Genomic DNA, 15,994 nt, shown 5'->3' on the forward strand with positions numbered 1-15,994 from the left:
CTGTGTACTCGGCCTTAGGAGCTTAGTACATATACCCCTTTAATATTGATTCCATATGCATGCATTTGCTTCATAGATCAAATTGAGATCTACATGGATCTCAAGAACATATTTCCTATTTTAGAATAACCAGTATTTACTGACATTCCTGAATGTCAGTAAATAAAAAAAAATATACTACATACTGCACAGATTACAGTAAAGGTCACGCGGTAAGGGGCGTCCTGTGAGTTCGTGACAAGTTACGTCTATAACTCTTCCTGACACAACAATGTGTACTTCTTGAAAGGTTTTTTTTTTTTTTTTTATTGTGTGGGTGGATGAAGGTTGTGAGGCCAATCCATTCTGTCTCTGTTTAAACAGTCTTTGTACTCTGCCCAGTAACGTGATCAATAAACCTTGCTACTGTAGTTGATTCTCACTTACTCTTTGGACAGTGTGTTTAGTATTTTGTGGTATGATTGAAAAGTGTGCATTACAATTATGGCATGCTGCAGTTAACACTTACAAAGTTACAGGCTCATATTAATGAAAAAGTTATCATCTTCAATAAAGATTAATGATCTAGCAAAACTTTAATTGAAGACACAAACAGGTAGCAAACAATAAAAAAACTTATATCTTATGTCCAGTTTCACTAATGTCAAGGATAATACTTTGCAGCTAATTATTACCAGTTAATAATAATAATAATAATAATAATAATAATAATATTAATCAGAACTTTGTAATCAATATGTTTCCATTTCCATGATGCATGGTGCTACAGGACCCATGTGGCGCCATGTACAAGATAATAATAATAATAATATAGTTTTGACTGTCAGTTTATAAAGGGACAAAAATGCATACAAATTAAATACAAAAATATATTTACCTTCAAAACACTGATGTTTTGTAGCTGTGTAACAACAGCCTATAGAATCGTTTATATGTATGACATTTATTCTTACAGGTACTAAACAGAGTCAAACCTACACAAACATTTTTTTGCATATATTATGTAAAAAACTACAACACCTCTTAAGGGGGTATCCACTTAGCGATTTAGCCAAGCGATTGCACGATAACGACATCGTTATCGTGCAATCGCTTGCAAATCGCGCATGCATCGTGCATGCATCGGGCATGTTTTGGTCAGAACTGACCAGCGATACGCGTGCCCGCTGGTCGCTTCTGCCATCCGACATCGCCCGTACATGCAGGTGAACCTGACAATCTTGTCAGGTTCAGCATGTGCGGGGATGAGGAATGTGCCGGGACTGAACGAGTGAACGTTCAGTCCTAGCACATCACTAGCTATACAAACGACAGCACGATTGCAATGTCGTAATCGTGCTGTCGTTTGTATATCTACAAGTGGATACCCCCCATTACTTTAATCCAATAAATATAAGGCAATGGGAAGTAACACTATCACTATCCTGTAGGAATCTCCAAAATGCCTGAATTCACAGAAGAAAAAAGATTCCCAAATATAATTTTGGAAGTGTACAGCAGAGTCTATGCACATTAGTCACCAGTTTGAAAAATAGATTTGCTGTATAGTGTACCAGTATTAACATACAGTACTGTCCTCAGGTTCAGTTTGAAATTAAATAAAATTTTAAGCACACAATGCACCATCAGGCGATCATAGGTTTAGACTAGGATGTTTGCACACAAACACTAGAGGCTCCACTGATGATGTCACAGCAGTATTAACAATGCTTGTTGCTATTTAAATCACAACAATCTGTGTGGTTCACTGTGCTATATACAGGTTAGACTTCTAATTGTGTGGCTAGTCAATTAATATGCTGCCAGTGTCACAGCCTATGGCACCCAAACATGTGTGGAACTACAAGTACCAGCATGCCAAACAGAGGCTATGATGTGGTATGCATAAAAATAGAAAACGGTTTTAGTTACATTAATTCTATTTCTAGCAAAATAAGGAAAAAATGTTTTTGTGGGGGGGAAGGGGGGGTTTAATCTTTTTATTTTAACCACAGCATAGTACATTTATGACTGGTCTAATTTACAGATTATTAACTGGGCTACAGATAATTATCTCCAGACAGGAGCAGGCCAAGTAAGCTTGCTACAGTAGTAGCACACCACAGGGTGTCACTCACAGGCAATATGGCTCCTGTCTTTGGAGAGCTCTGGTGCTGAATCACAGTGTGTGAACCTGAGTGCATTCATTGAAGCTCAGCCCTGGCTATTTGCAATAGGCGGATTCATAATCCTCCCCTCCCTCCTCCTAGGCATTCAGCTAAAGCAGAAGCAGCTGGAGCAAGTGAAAGACACAGGCTGATCCCAGAGTTGCTTGGTAATCCCTTGTGTGGACATGGTAAGGTGATGGTTTCCTAAAATACATTTGCTTCTCATTGTCATTTTAGGCTTGTTTGGAAAAAATCATTTGCTTCTTCTGCAACTGTTGCAATCACATCTGAGGAATTGGAGAGGCAGAAGTCAAAGTGCATTTAGTTAATGAATAGCCAAGAGAGCAATGTAGCATGATAAGATTGGGAATATAAACTTTACTAGGCTGGGTGATGCACATACTGAGCAGGATAAAAAAACAAATAACCTGTGCATTTATTTTTCTTGAGACCTGTAGATATTGTTTGGCTGTGGGGGAATTAAATATTATGTTCTTAATCTGTTTTTTTTTTTTTTTTTTTTTTGTAGATTGTTTGTTTTATTTCTCTGTCATTACAATAATGAGCAATGCAGAAGGAAACCTCATACAGCTTTCCTACTGACACTGCTATTCACACCTCTCTGCTGTTAATGTGCATTTCAGCCATGAATAAACTTTAAAAATAAGGAATAGTTTCATATGCATTTACACTTTTATAGTGTCACACATAAAATCTTAGTGGTATGACCCATTTATCATTAAAGTGTGCTACCAGTGCAATGGATCGCATTGGTAGAAGCAAAACACATAAAGAACTCTTTATAAACAGCATCACTAAAACCCATCTAAAGTGTATTTTTGTTGACATGCATTTTATCCATTTTCTCAGGGCATCTGCAGGATTGAGCTTTTTTTCTTGTCATAGGGAAAATGTGCTAAATCTATTCAGTGTTAGATTTTGCATCCACAAAGTTTTTTAGAAGAGTTGTTATTGGATAAAGGTTAATGGCCGGCTGTATGGCGACCTGAAAGAAAGGAATTTTATTGATTTGTTGATTTAGAGCAGGGGTTCCCAACCACGGTCCTCAAGGCACACTAACAGTCCAGGTTTTAGGGATAGCCATACTTGAGCACAGGTGACTTAATTAGTTCCTCAGTTATATTGATTAAACCATCTGTGCACAATCATGGATAACACTAAAACCAGGACTGTTAGTGTGCCTTGAGGATCGAGGTTGGGAATCACTGATTTAGAGACATATATACTAAACTTCGCTGAAGTGCTGTTTTTTTTTTTTTCATTGTACATACCGCGGGGATAATTTTTTTTACATTATACTGCTATGTACTAAATGTAGTTTGCAGGGACAATGGTATAGTGTTCATTCTAGCACCCTGCACCTGTCACAGCCTATACAGTTACTCATTCCTGCTTGGGTTGTCGCTCTCTGTCCTGGTGCTTCTAGCACACTCTGGTCTGTATCTCAGCAATTTGTTGAATCACCTGAGTGTGCTAGAAGTACCAGAGTAGAGAGTGACACCTCAAGCAGGAAAGACAAACTGCACGGGTTGTGACAGGTGCTAGAATGAACACTATGGTAGTTGTAACCGCTGTCCCTGCGAGTTACATTTCCGGGGTAAAATATTTGTTAGCATTTGCATGCAAATTAAATTGCTCACAGACTTGTAAAAAAATACATTCAAGATATTAACTAAAAAATATATGGGGGTGGGAAGATATCAGGCCTGCTAAAGAGGTCAATGTGAAAGAGTCTTTTACAAATCTGTGAGCAATTTTATTTGCATGCAAATGCTAACAAAAATATTTTTAAAATGTCTTAAGATGCTCCCATATTAAACATGTATTTAGTTTTTAGTAGCCCTTTGATTTTCTGTTTATTAAACTATCTTGTTATCAGTATTGTAAATGGAAGTCGGTTACAGGCTAATTGATAATATATAATGATTTCTTACATTTTCCCATCATCCTGTGATTTAATTACATTTTTTTGGCAACTCCCAATCACAAGTGTTGGCCAAGTAAAGCTACTAATCATCATAATGGGCATGTCTGATTTACAGACTTCTACAGTATATTACACTTGCTGAATGGAGGCAGGGCATTATATAAAAATTATATGTTGTAATTCATATGATATTTGCCAGATGCTAATATACTATCAAGTATAAATCATGTTATCGATATTTATATCCATGATTATACAGAGTTTTATTCAGGTTCCTATTTAGGAAATAATTTTATTAATTTATAATTATGATTGTCCGTTTACTATATACAGGTTGAGTCTCCTATATCTAAATATTCCAAAATACAGAATTTTCTTGACCTGAATCAGATAATGAAACCTTTTGATTTTTGATGGTTCAATGTACACAAACTTTGTCTAAAGGCACAAATTATTACAAATATTGTATAAAATTACCTTCAGGCTCTGTGTATAAGGTATATATGAAACATAAATTAATTACATTTATGTACACAAACTTTGTTTGAGCCACAAAATTATTGAAAATATTGTATAAAATTACCTGCAGGCGCTGTGTATAAGGTCTATATAACACATAAATGCATTATGTGTGTATATTTGGGTCCTATTCCCAAGATGTTATTTCATTATGGTATGCAATTATTCCAAAATACGGAATATTCCGTTATCCAAAATACCCCTGGTCCCAAGCATTTTGGATATGGGAGACTCAACCTGTAGTTGTTAAATGTGTTGATGCACTAAAGCCATTCCATTTATTAATATTTCATATCGCATGATATATCTAGCACTGTGCATTTTTATTTTAACCTGTCCATATATATTCTGAGGTCTGACTAGCCTCAATTATTACAGTTGAAAATGCGGCAAAAATTTGAAAACTAACATTTTCAGAGTTCTGGCCGCATTTCCCATATGTACCAAGCTCCAGAATGCATTACTTTCTGGAGTTTGAACCTGGGCAATGCAATCTGTAGATGGGGTTGCCCAAAGCCTATGGGCTTTTTTTTGCATTGTTCTCTGAGAGGGATCCATTTGGATCACTCTGTGTCCACCGCGGCATGCATGTCATACGACACATGCACAGAAGGATTCCCAGGCCATAAATCTGGAAGTCCTGTTATTGCAAAGGACAGCTCTTTTCGGAAGAGCTATCCTTTGTGATTGTAATCGCAATTCAAGCTACATGCTGTACCAGCGTTATTAACGCCGGTATGTACCCGATAAATGGTGGGATGTACAACACCTAAAATATGATGAGTAGTACATCCCACCCTTTTATCCATCTAAATCATATTTGCATACTCTCCCTAAATGGCCAGGAGGCTCCCAAATATTGTGTGACATTCTCGGCTGCCCGGAAAAGTGGGCAAGCCAACATTCACGTAGCAGGGGTGGAGCCTTAATGATGCCATCGTGAATTCACATCCCCGCTCTGCCACCAATCACGCACCACGCCCCGGAGGGGGCAGTCAGGGATGTACCTAGGGATCCGAGCGCCCCTGGCAAGGTAATGGACTGGCGCCCCCCTCCCCCCATAATTTCAGGAAGTGCCCCCAGTAGTAGTCCCCTCTATGCAGTTCCCCCTCTATGCAGTGCCCCCAGTAGTAGTCCCCACTATGCAGTGTCCCCCCTATGCAGTGCCCCCAGTAGCAGTCCCCCCTATACAGTGCCCTCAGTAGCGGCCACCCCTTATACAGTGTCCACTAGTAGCCAGACTCCCCCACTGTGCTGTGCCAGGAAAAAAAACCACACACACACACAAAAAACAACTTACCTGATCCCCGATCCTGCCGACGACCACCTCTGTCCACTCCTCCGTGCCCGCTCTTGATCTGCACTATGGGATGGGAGAGACGTCATGACGTCTCTCCCATCACCTGCTGCCGGGGGGGGGGGAGCCGGAAGGTGGAGCTCATGAGTAAGCTCCAGCCGGCTCCCTCATTGGATGCAGCAGACAATGAGTCTGTCTGGCTCTCATTAGCTGGCTGCCATAACAGACAGCCGCCACTGGCGGCTGTGTGTTTGTTATTGTGTAGGGCAGACCGCTCTCACTGCGGTCTGCCCTACACTTGTGGGGCCCGGGGGACTAGTTCAAGCCCCTGGGGTAGTCCACCCATTGGCTGCTGGTAGCACTGCCGGATGGCGGCCACCCCCCACCCCTTTGATGGCGCCCCCCCATTTGGCGGCACCCCTGGCAAGTCCCATCCTGGCCAATGGGTAGATACGCCCCTGGGGGCAGCCAGCTAGTTGGCAAGTATGATCTAAAGGCAGTTTGTTTTTAAAATTTGCACTTTGTTCTGTTCAAGTGTCCTATTTCTGCTACAAAAACAGTTGGGCTTATGTAGAGATGAATGCAGGTCTGGTTGTGGAGCGTAACTTGTGTGTTTTTGGCTTTTTGCATATTGAATGATCTACGCCAGGCCTGGCCAACCTGTGGCTTTCCAGCTATTGTGAGACTACAAGTCCCAGCATGTCCTGCCACAGTTTTGCTATTAGGGAATGCTAAAACTCTGGCAGGGCATGCTGCTGGGACTTGTAGTTTTATACCAGCTGGAGAGCCACAGGTTTGCCAGGCCTGCTCTAGGCTTTAGAAGGTTTCTGAAGCAGGCAATATACAATGAGCATGTTGATGGAATTGCAGGATAGAGTTGTTTGGGAGCATAATTATACCTATTTTCAGATGTATATTTTGCACCAAATATAGACTGATGCATCTTGATGATAATAATAATGATGTCTGGTATCAAACCGGGTGGATGGATAGGGTCTACTCACAAAGATGGATACAAGTCTGCAAAAAGGAAGACTATCTGCACTTATTTCTGTGCACAAAATGCAGGGGCAGTTACAAATGACTTGTGTTTAACATTACACAAGCTCTTATATGTGCAATATAAAGGTTTTTTTTTTGGTTGTTTTTTACATTTATTATAAAACCCTACCAGCCTACATGTATAAGAAGAAGATTGTGCTGTAAAGGAGGGGTTTATTTGCAGAAAACATATACAGTATTCTGGGTTAAGGAACATTTGGCCCTCATTCAGAGCCGCTCGTTAGCGGCAGTACGCTCGTTCCGAGCGATGTTTGCACATCTGCGCATGCGTACGCTTTTTAGTACGCATGCGCGAACCAGTCAGTGCGGCCGAAAATCGTTTGTACGCTATATAGCAAGTGCCTGCTATTTTGAGTGACAGAATGAGGCGTATGTGGGTGGTAACAGGGGAAGGTGCTTGAAAATGGGGAGTGGAGATCCGAACGCAGGCGTGCTTAAAGGTCAAAACGGGCGTTTTATGGGTGTGTATATTTAAAACAGCAGCGTCAATGACCACGTCACTGGGTTATTTTAGAGCCAGAACTGCTCGCAAATTTGTGGTAGCAAACACCAACCACAAGAATAGCGAGCAGTTCATACGCTGGTCGATGTACTCGATTAATCTAATAAATAGCGGACATGACGTATGGTGCGAGCGGCCAGGGGGCGTTTTTAACAAATAAACGAGCGTATGTTTTGCTCGTTCGTTCAGACTTAGAGGTGTGAACAGACTGCAATGTGCGTACGGATCATTTGAATAGCCACCCCTTGTTTTTAAACGAACGACCGCAAATAGCGAACGGCTCTGAATGAGGGCCATTGCTCAATAACTAAATACAAGTATAATTTGAAACACAAGAGAAGACATCTGGAACCTTTTGTAGATACTTTGATAAAAAAAACAACTAGATGAGAATCACATGTTTTTTAGTTGGAATCTTTTTTTCCTTTGCAGCCACATTTCAGTCTATACCCTCAGTTAGATGGAAGACTTAATTTTCACATACTTGAAACTGTGCATAATTAAGCTGCACAACTGGCGAGGCTTGGTAAAATGTCATTACAGTAGGAAATTAAACAGCAAAAACAAACACGTCTCTTGTTTTCAAGTATTTCATACTTGCCGAATTCTGGTCTGCCCCCTGCAGAAATGACAGCCAGGTTGGCGAGATGGAGGGCGTGCCATGGCAGAAGTGGGTGGAATGTATTAGAGCGCAACCACCCCCCACTATACAATGCTGCAATTACCTGTATTGTAAAGCCTCAAAACTTGTATTAGATAATTGACTACACCTCTCAGCATTTAACATATAAGTAATGTTAAATAGCATATCACTGCATAGCATCTCTATCCACTGTTATGGGCTGTTTGTTTAAGTTCATTTACATTTTTTACCCATATTAGTGGAGTGTTTTGGTGGTTGTTGGCAATCAGTGGTTTCACATGCCAGTTCTCCTATGTAAGGTTCATTTGTAGGCTGGAGGGCCGAATATCAGAAGTGCCAAATTCAAAAGTGCACTTTACATTTTTAAATATAATTTTGGCGTGAAACGGAAGGGAAACAACCTATCAACAACCTAAACTATTTTTGGACAAAGTTGTGAACTCACATGGGTTGATCCAATCTCCTTACTACTAATCTCCTGCTAGCTACATACTCTGGACTCCCTGTCTGGTCGCTACTAAAACCTTGTGCTTCACTTGCTACTATTTGTGCCGGCTCTGTGCTTTACATATAATCTTAATGCATACTGTATCTGTATGAATGTTCGTTTACCAAAATACTGTCAGTCGTAGGGCTTCCGAAACGGAAGTGGCTTACGAAAGTTGATTGACAGGAAAGTCCGTTTGTGGGTGTATACGGGGGTGGTGGGCTGCAAACGGAGGCGTGCTTCAGAGTTTCCAGGCGTTTTAGGGGAGTGCATAAATGATCTGTTTCGTACGACCATGAATTGCGGATGCATGACAACGTCACTCTACGAACAGGATGATCATCCAGGCTAGGTAGGCAAGAAGCATCCGTAAGCCACAACAGTACAATCGTTAATCCGATGTTACTTGTGATGTTTCTAATTGGAACCACACAAACCAAGCAGCTAAGATTGGTGCATTGTAACTAGGGGTGAGCGGGTTCGGATTTCTGAAATCCGAACCCCCCCGAGCCCCCCCGATCCGAGTCCGATCCGAGTCAGGCTCGACTTTTCCCGCCTGACTCGGATCTGACATCGAGGCAAAACGTCATCATCCCGCCTTCCGAGTCTCGCGGGTTTTGGATCCTATATAAGGTACCCGCGTCGGCGCCATTTTCTCACTCGGCTGTGGACAGTGAAGAGGGAGGGTGGGAGTTAGTGCTGTGTAGTGTAGTGTAGTGTAGTGCTGCTGTTGTCCACTACTTCAAAGTCCATAGGGGCTGGCTGTGTTGTGCTGTGCTGCTGTTGTTAATAGGGGCTGTGTCCACTACTTCAAAGTCCATAGGGGCTGGCTGGACTGTGTTGTGCAGTCAGTTCCAAAGTCCTGTGCAGTGTCCCAGTCCTAAAGGGGTGCTGTAGTGTTGTCCAGGGGGTGCTCTGTCCATCAGGGGTGCTCCCCCCAAGTGCTAAAAAAATAATATATTTTCTGTGTTTGTGAATTGTGTGCGCAGTAGCCGCACGTGCATCAACAAAGTAGTGCCAAGCGTGCGCCTGTGTCATAAGTAAAGGGCCGGCTGGCTTGACCGTTAAGGGTGCTGTAACCCCCGAAAGTACACTCCAGTCCAAACCAAAAAAAAAATTATTTTCTGTGTTTGTGAATTGTGTGCGCAGTAGCCGCACGTGCATCAACAAAGTAGTGCCAAGCGTGCGCCTGTGTCATAAGTAAAGGGCCGGCTGGCTTGACCGTTAAGGGTGCTGTAACCCCCGAAAGTACACTCCAGTCCAAACCTAAAAAAAAATTATTTTCTGTGTTTGTGAATTGTGTGCGCAGTAGCCGCACGTGCATCAACAAAGTAGTGCCAAGCGTGCGCCTGTGTCATAAGTAAAGGGCCGGCTGGCTTGACCGTTAAAGGGTGCTGTAACCCCCGAAAGTACACTCCAGTCCAAACCAAAAAAAAATTATTTTCTGTGTTTGTGAATTGTGTGCGCAGTAGCCGCACGTGCATCAACAAAGTAGTGCCAAGCGTGCGCCTGTGTCATAAGTAAAGGGCCGGCTGGCTTGACCGTTAAGGGTGCTGTAACCCCCGAAAGTACACTCCAGTCCAAACCTAAAAAAAAATTATTTTCTGTGTTTGTGAATTGTGTGCGCAGTAGCCGCACGTGCATCAACAAAGTAGTGCCAAGAGTGCCCCTGTGTCATAAGTAAAGGGCCGGCTGGCTTGACCGTTAAAGGGTGCTGTAACCCCCGAAAGTACACTCCAGTCCAAACCAAAAAAAAATTATTTTCTGTGTTTGTGAATTGTGTGCGCAGTAGCCGCACGTGCATCAACAAAGTAGTGCCAAGCGTGCGCCTGTGTCATAAGTAAAGGGCCGGCTGGCTTGACCGTTAAAGGGTGCTGTAACCCCTGAAAGTACACTCCAGTCCAAACCAAAAAAAAATTATTTTCTGTGGTTGTGAATTGTGTGCGCAGTAGCCGCACGTGCATCAACAAAGTAGTGCCAAGCGTGCGCCTGTGTCATAAGTAAAGGGCCGGCTGGCTTGACCGTTAAGGGTGCTGTAACCCCCGAAAGTACACTCCAGTCCAAACCTAAAAAAAAATTATTTTCTGTGTTTGTGAATTGTGTGCGCAGTAGCCGCACGTGCATCAACAAAGTAGTGCCAAGAGTGCGCCTGTGTCATAAGTAAAGGGCCGGCTGGCTTGACCGTTAAAGGGTGCTGTAACCCCCGAAAGTACACTCCAGTCCAAACCAAAAAAAAATTATTTTCTGTGTTTGTGAATTGTGTGCGCAGTAGCCGCACGTGCATCAACAAAGTAGTGCCAAGCGTGCGCCTGTGTCATAAGTAAAGGGCCGGCTGGCTTGACCGTTAAAGGGTGCTGTAACCCCCGAAAGTACACTCCAGTCCAAACCAAAAAAAAATTATTTTCTGTGTTTGTGAATTGTGTGCGCAGTAGCCGCACGTGCATCAACAAAGTAGTGCCAAGCGTGCGCCTGTGTCATAAGTAAAGGGCCGGCTGGCTTGACCGTTAAGGGTGCTGTAACTCCCGAAAGTACACTCCAGTCCAAACCTAAAAAAAAATTATTTTCTGTGTTTGTGAATTGTGTGCGCAGTAGCCGCACGTGCATCAACAAAGTAGTGCCAAGCGTGCGCCTGTGTCATAAGTAAAGGGCCGGCTGGCTTGACCGTTAAAGGGTGCTGTAACCCCCGAAAGTACACTCCAGTCCAAACCAAAAAAAAATTATTTTCTGTGTTTGTGAATTGTGTGCGCAGTAGCCGCACGTGCATCAACAAAGTAGTGCCAAGCGTGCGCCTGTGTCATAAGTAAAGGGCCGGCTGGCTTGACCGTTAAAGGGTGCTGTAACCCCCAAAGTACACTCCAGTCCAAACCAAAAAAAAATTTATTTTCTGTGTTTAGCCGCACGTATATATCAAATCGATATAACATAAATGGAGGACCAAACTTTCTCCGATAAAAATAAAATAGAGAAAGATCAAGAACCACTTCCTCCTAGTGCTGAAGCTGCTGCCACTAGTCATGACATAGACGATAACATGCCATCAACGTCGTCTGCCAAGGCCGATGCCCAATGTCATAGTAGAGGGCACATACAATCCCAAATGGCAAAGTTCAGGAAAATGACCTTGAAAAAGACATTTAAATCAGCTGAAGAGAAACGTAAACTTGCCAATATGCCATTTACGACACGGAGTGGCAAGGAACGGCTAAGGTCGATCCCTAGTATGTTCATGACTAGTGGTTCAGCTTCACATGACGATGGAAGCACTCCTCCCACTAAAAAAATCAAAAGAGTTAAGCTGGCAAAAGCACAGCGAAGAACTGTGCTTTCTAAGAAGATATCACAAATCCCCAAAGAGAGTCCAAGTGTGGTGGTGGTTGCGATGCCTGACCTTCCCAGCACTGGACGGGAAGAGGTGGCTCTTTCCACCATTTGCACGCCCCCTGCAAGTGCTGAAAGGAGCACCCACAGTCCACTTGCTGATATGCAAATTGAAGATGTCACTGTTGAAGTACAACAGGATGAGGATACTGGTGTAGCTGGCGCTGAGGAGGAAGTTGGCGAGGAGGATTCTGATGGTGATGTGGTTTGTTTAAATCAGGCTCCGGGGGAGACAGTTGTTGTCCGTGGGATGAAAAAGCCCATCACGGTCATGCCTGGGCAGAAGACCAAACATTCCACCTCTTTGGTCTGGCAATATTTCTATCCAAATCCGGACAACAACTGTCTTGCCATATGTACCATATGTAAAGGTGAAATAAGTAGGGGTAGGGACGTCAACCACCTAGGAACATCCTCCCTTATACGGCACCTGCAGCGCGTTCATAAAAAGTTACTGTCAAGTTCAGAAACTTTGGCTCAGACCGTAAGCAGTCCAGGGACACCTAAATCCCGTTGTCCTGTTGTATCCAAGCGCCTGCAAACCACACCGTCAACTCCCTCCTCGTCAATTTCCTCCTTAGTCAGGATCGGAAGTAGTCCTGCAGGCCATATCACTGGCATGACTGACTCTCCTATCCGGGATTCCTCCGGAGGATCCTGCATTGCTACGCCTACTGCTGCCGCTGCTGCTGTTGCTGCTGCTGCTGGGAGTCGTTCATCATCCCAGAGAGGAAGTAGGAACACCACTACTTTTACTAAACAATTGACCCTCCAACAGTCCTTAGCGAGGAGGATGAAGTACGACAGCAGTCATCCTGAAGCAAAACGTATAACTGAGGCCTTGACTGCTATGTTGGTGTTAGACGTGCGTCCGGTATCCGCCATTAGTGCAGTGGGATTTAGACAATTGATGGAGGTAGTGTGTCCCCGGTTCCAAATCCCGTCTAGATTCCACTTCACTAGGCAGGCGATACCGAGACTGTACAGAAACGTCAGAAAAAGTGTCCTCAGTGTCCTGAAAAATGCCGTTGTACACAATGTCCACTTAACCACGGACATGTGGACAAGTGGAACAGGGCAGACTAAGGACTATATGACTGTGACAGCCCACTGGGTAGATGTATCACCTTACGCAGCAACAGCAGCAGCGTCACCAGTAGCAGCATCTCAGAAACGCCAGCTCGTTACAAGGCAGGCTACGCTGTGTATCACCGGTTTCAGTAAGAGGCACACCGCCGACAACCTCTTAGAGAAACTGAGGGAAATCATCGCCCAGTGGCTTACCCCACTTAGACTCTCCTGGGGATTTGTGATATCTGACAACGCCACCAATATTGTGCGGGCATTACATCTGGGCAAATTCCAGCACGTCCCATGTTTTGCTCACACAATAAACTTGGTGGTGCAGAATTTTCTGAAAAGCGACAGGGGCGTGCAGGAGACGCTTTGGGTGGCCCGAAAAATTTCTGGCCACTTTCGCCATTCAGCGACTGCGTGCCGAAGACTGGAGCGCCAGCAAACACTCTTGAACCTGCCCCGCCATCACCTGAAGCAAGAGGTTGTGACGCGGTGGAACTCAACCCTCTATATGCTTCAGAGGATGGAGGAGCAGCAAAAGGCCATACAAGCCTATACATCCACCTATGACATAGGCAAAGGAGGGGGTATGCACCTGACTCAAGCGCAGTGGAGAATGATTTCCGTGTTGTGCAAGGTTCTTCAGCCCTTCGAACTTGCCACACGTGAAGTCAGTTCAGACACTGCCAGCTTGAGTCAGGTCATTCCCCTCATCAGGCTTTTGCAGAAGCAGCTGGAGAAAGTGAAGGAGGAGCTAAGACGGAGCGATTCCGCTCGGCATGTGGGACTTGTGGATGAAGCCCTTCATTCGCTTTGCCAGGATTCCAGGGTGGTCAATCTGTTGAAATCAGACCACTACATTTTGGCCACCGTGCTCGATCCTAGGTTTAAAGCCTATGTGGTGTCTCTCTTTCCGGCCGACACAAGCCTGCAGAGGTGCAAAGACCTGCTGGTGAACACACTGTCAGCTGAAGCGGAACGTGACACGTCAACGGCTCCTTCTTCATTTTCTCCCGCAACTGGGGCTGCCAGGAAAAAACTTAGGTATCCTAAGCAACCCGCTGGCGGTGATGCAGGGCAGGCAGGACCAAGTTTGGACATCTGGTCCGGACTGAAGGACCTGGCAACAATTTCTGACATGTCTACTGTCACTGCATATGATACTGTCACCATTGACAGAATGGTGGAGGATTACATCGGTGACAGCATCCAAGTAGGCATGTCAGACAGTCCATACCTGTACTGGCAGGAAAAAGAGGCAATTTGGAGGCCCCTGTACAAACTGGCTCTATTTTACCTGAGTTGCCCCCCCTCCAGTGTGTACTCCGAAAGAGTGTTTAGTGCAGCCGGGAACCTTGTCAGCGAAAGGCGTAGGAGGTTGCTTCCACAGAATGTGGAGAAGATGATGTTCATCAAAATGAATTATCAGCTCTTCCAGGGAGACCAGCCTCCAGAAGGTACAGAGGGACCTGTGGTGGTGGATTCAAGTGGGGACGAGTTAATACTTTGTGAGGATGAGGATGTACACACTGAAGAGGGTGAGGAATCGGTGGATGAGGAGGATGAGGATGACATCTTGCCTCCGTAGAGCCAGTTTGTGCAGGGACACATTAATTGCCAGCTTGTTTTGTGGGGGCCCAAACGAACCAATCATTTCAGCCACAGTTGTGTGGCAGACCCTGGCGCTGAAATGATTGATTGGTTAAAGTGTGCATGTCCTGTTTATACAACATAAGGGTGGGTGGGAGGGCCCAAGGACAATTCCATCTTGCACCTCTTTTTTTTCTTTGCATTATGTACAGTTTGGGGCCTAGTTTTTCTAACTGCCATCCTGTCTGCCACTGCAGTGTCACTCCTAGATGGGTCACGTGTTTGTGCCGCCCACTCGTGTCGCTTAGCATAGTCATCCAGCTACCTCGGTGCAACCTTTTGGACATAAAAACACTATTGTGAGGTGTGAGGTGTTCAGAATAGACTGGAAATGAGTGGAAATTACGGTTATTGAGGTTAATAATAGCATAGGAGCAGAAAAACCTACAAATTCTGTGATTTTAGCTGTTTTTATGCTTTTTTTCAAAAAAATACAGATCCAAAACACAAAACCCAGAACCCAAAACACGGAAGGGTGGTTTTGGCAAAACCAATCCAGATCCAAAACACGAAGAAAGATCCAGATCCAAAACCAAAACACAAAACACGAAAAGTGGCCGGTGCACACCCCTAATTGTAACTATTAACACTGCTAATTACCTTGTAAATGATTTCGCTTGCGTGTGCATTAGGGAATTCGTAACACAACTGTTTATTTGTGCTTTTTTAACTTATTTTTTTCGGGCATTTTTTAAAACATATAGCATTGTGTTTTGCGTAGCAGCCTTTTCAGATACCATACTTTTTAAACCATGTATACATTGATATAGCTAAATATAGACATTTTGTTAATAAAATTTTGGGTTTTTTTGGAAATTAGCCTTAAATCACAATTTTAGTTACAATTGTTAGGGCAACATTTGCCTATAAATAAAAAATAAAATTAAAATAAAAAAATTAAAAAAAGAGCTTGAGACTGGTGACAAGAAATATGGGGACTGGACAAGAGGTGAGGGAGGAGATCTTCAGGGCTACTTGCGTCATTTGGGCTGGCTCGGAGGAAGAGGTAAGCTACGGACAGCCGACTGGCGTGTAACCCGCCGACTGGCCTGGCCAGAGGTAGATGGTATTTCCTCAGGCCTAGGCATAGGGCTCTCCATACTTGCGGGGGTGGCTGTTGGGCTGCCAGAGGTGGTGGTCCTGGGAGGAAGGGAGTCTCACTCCACCATGGCAGGTGGGTTTGCCTGCTCCTGGGTATTGGCCCAATGATCTATGGCCCCAGCAATGGTCTCCAGGGCCACCGCCACCCTCACCAGAGTGGTCTCCATCCTCAGAAGATGTTCT

The 15,994-nt window shown here is 44.0% G+C and overlaps 1 protein-coding gene across 1 annotated transcript in view; it reads left to right on the forward strand.

The window, feature by feature from the left end:
- Positions 1-2,190: 2,190 nt before the first annotated feature.
- Positions 2,191-15,994, forward strand: part of PCBD1 (pterin-4 alpha-carbinolamine dehydratase 1) — a 50,756-nt gene continuing 36,952 nt past the window's right edge. The window contains exon 1 of the mRNA XM_088472227.1: positions 2,191-2,335. Coding sequence (XP_088328353.1) covers positions 2,333-2,335 — 3 coding nt within the window. The 5' untranslated portion in view covers positions 2,191-2,332. The remainder of the gene's footprint in view (positions 2,336-15,994) is intronic.

The sequence above is a fragment of the Taudactylus pleione genome, unplaced genomic scaffold, assembly GCF_031769625.1.
Source record: "Taudactylus pleione unplaced genomic scaffold, aTauple2 ptg000121l, whole genome shotgun sequence".
In the NCBI taxonomy this organism is placed as follows: Eukaryota; Metazoa; Chordata; class Amphibia; order Anura; family Myobatrachidae; genus Taudactylus; species Taudactylus pleione.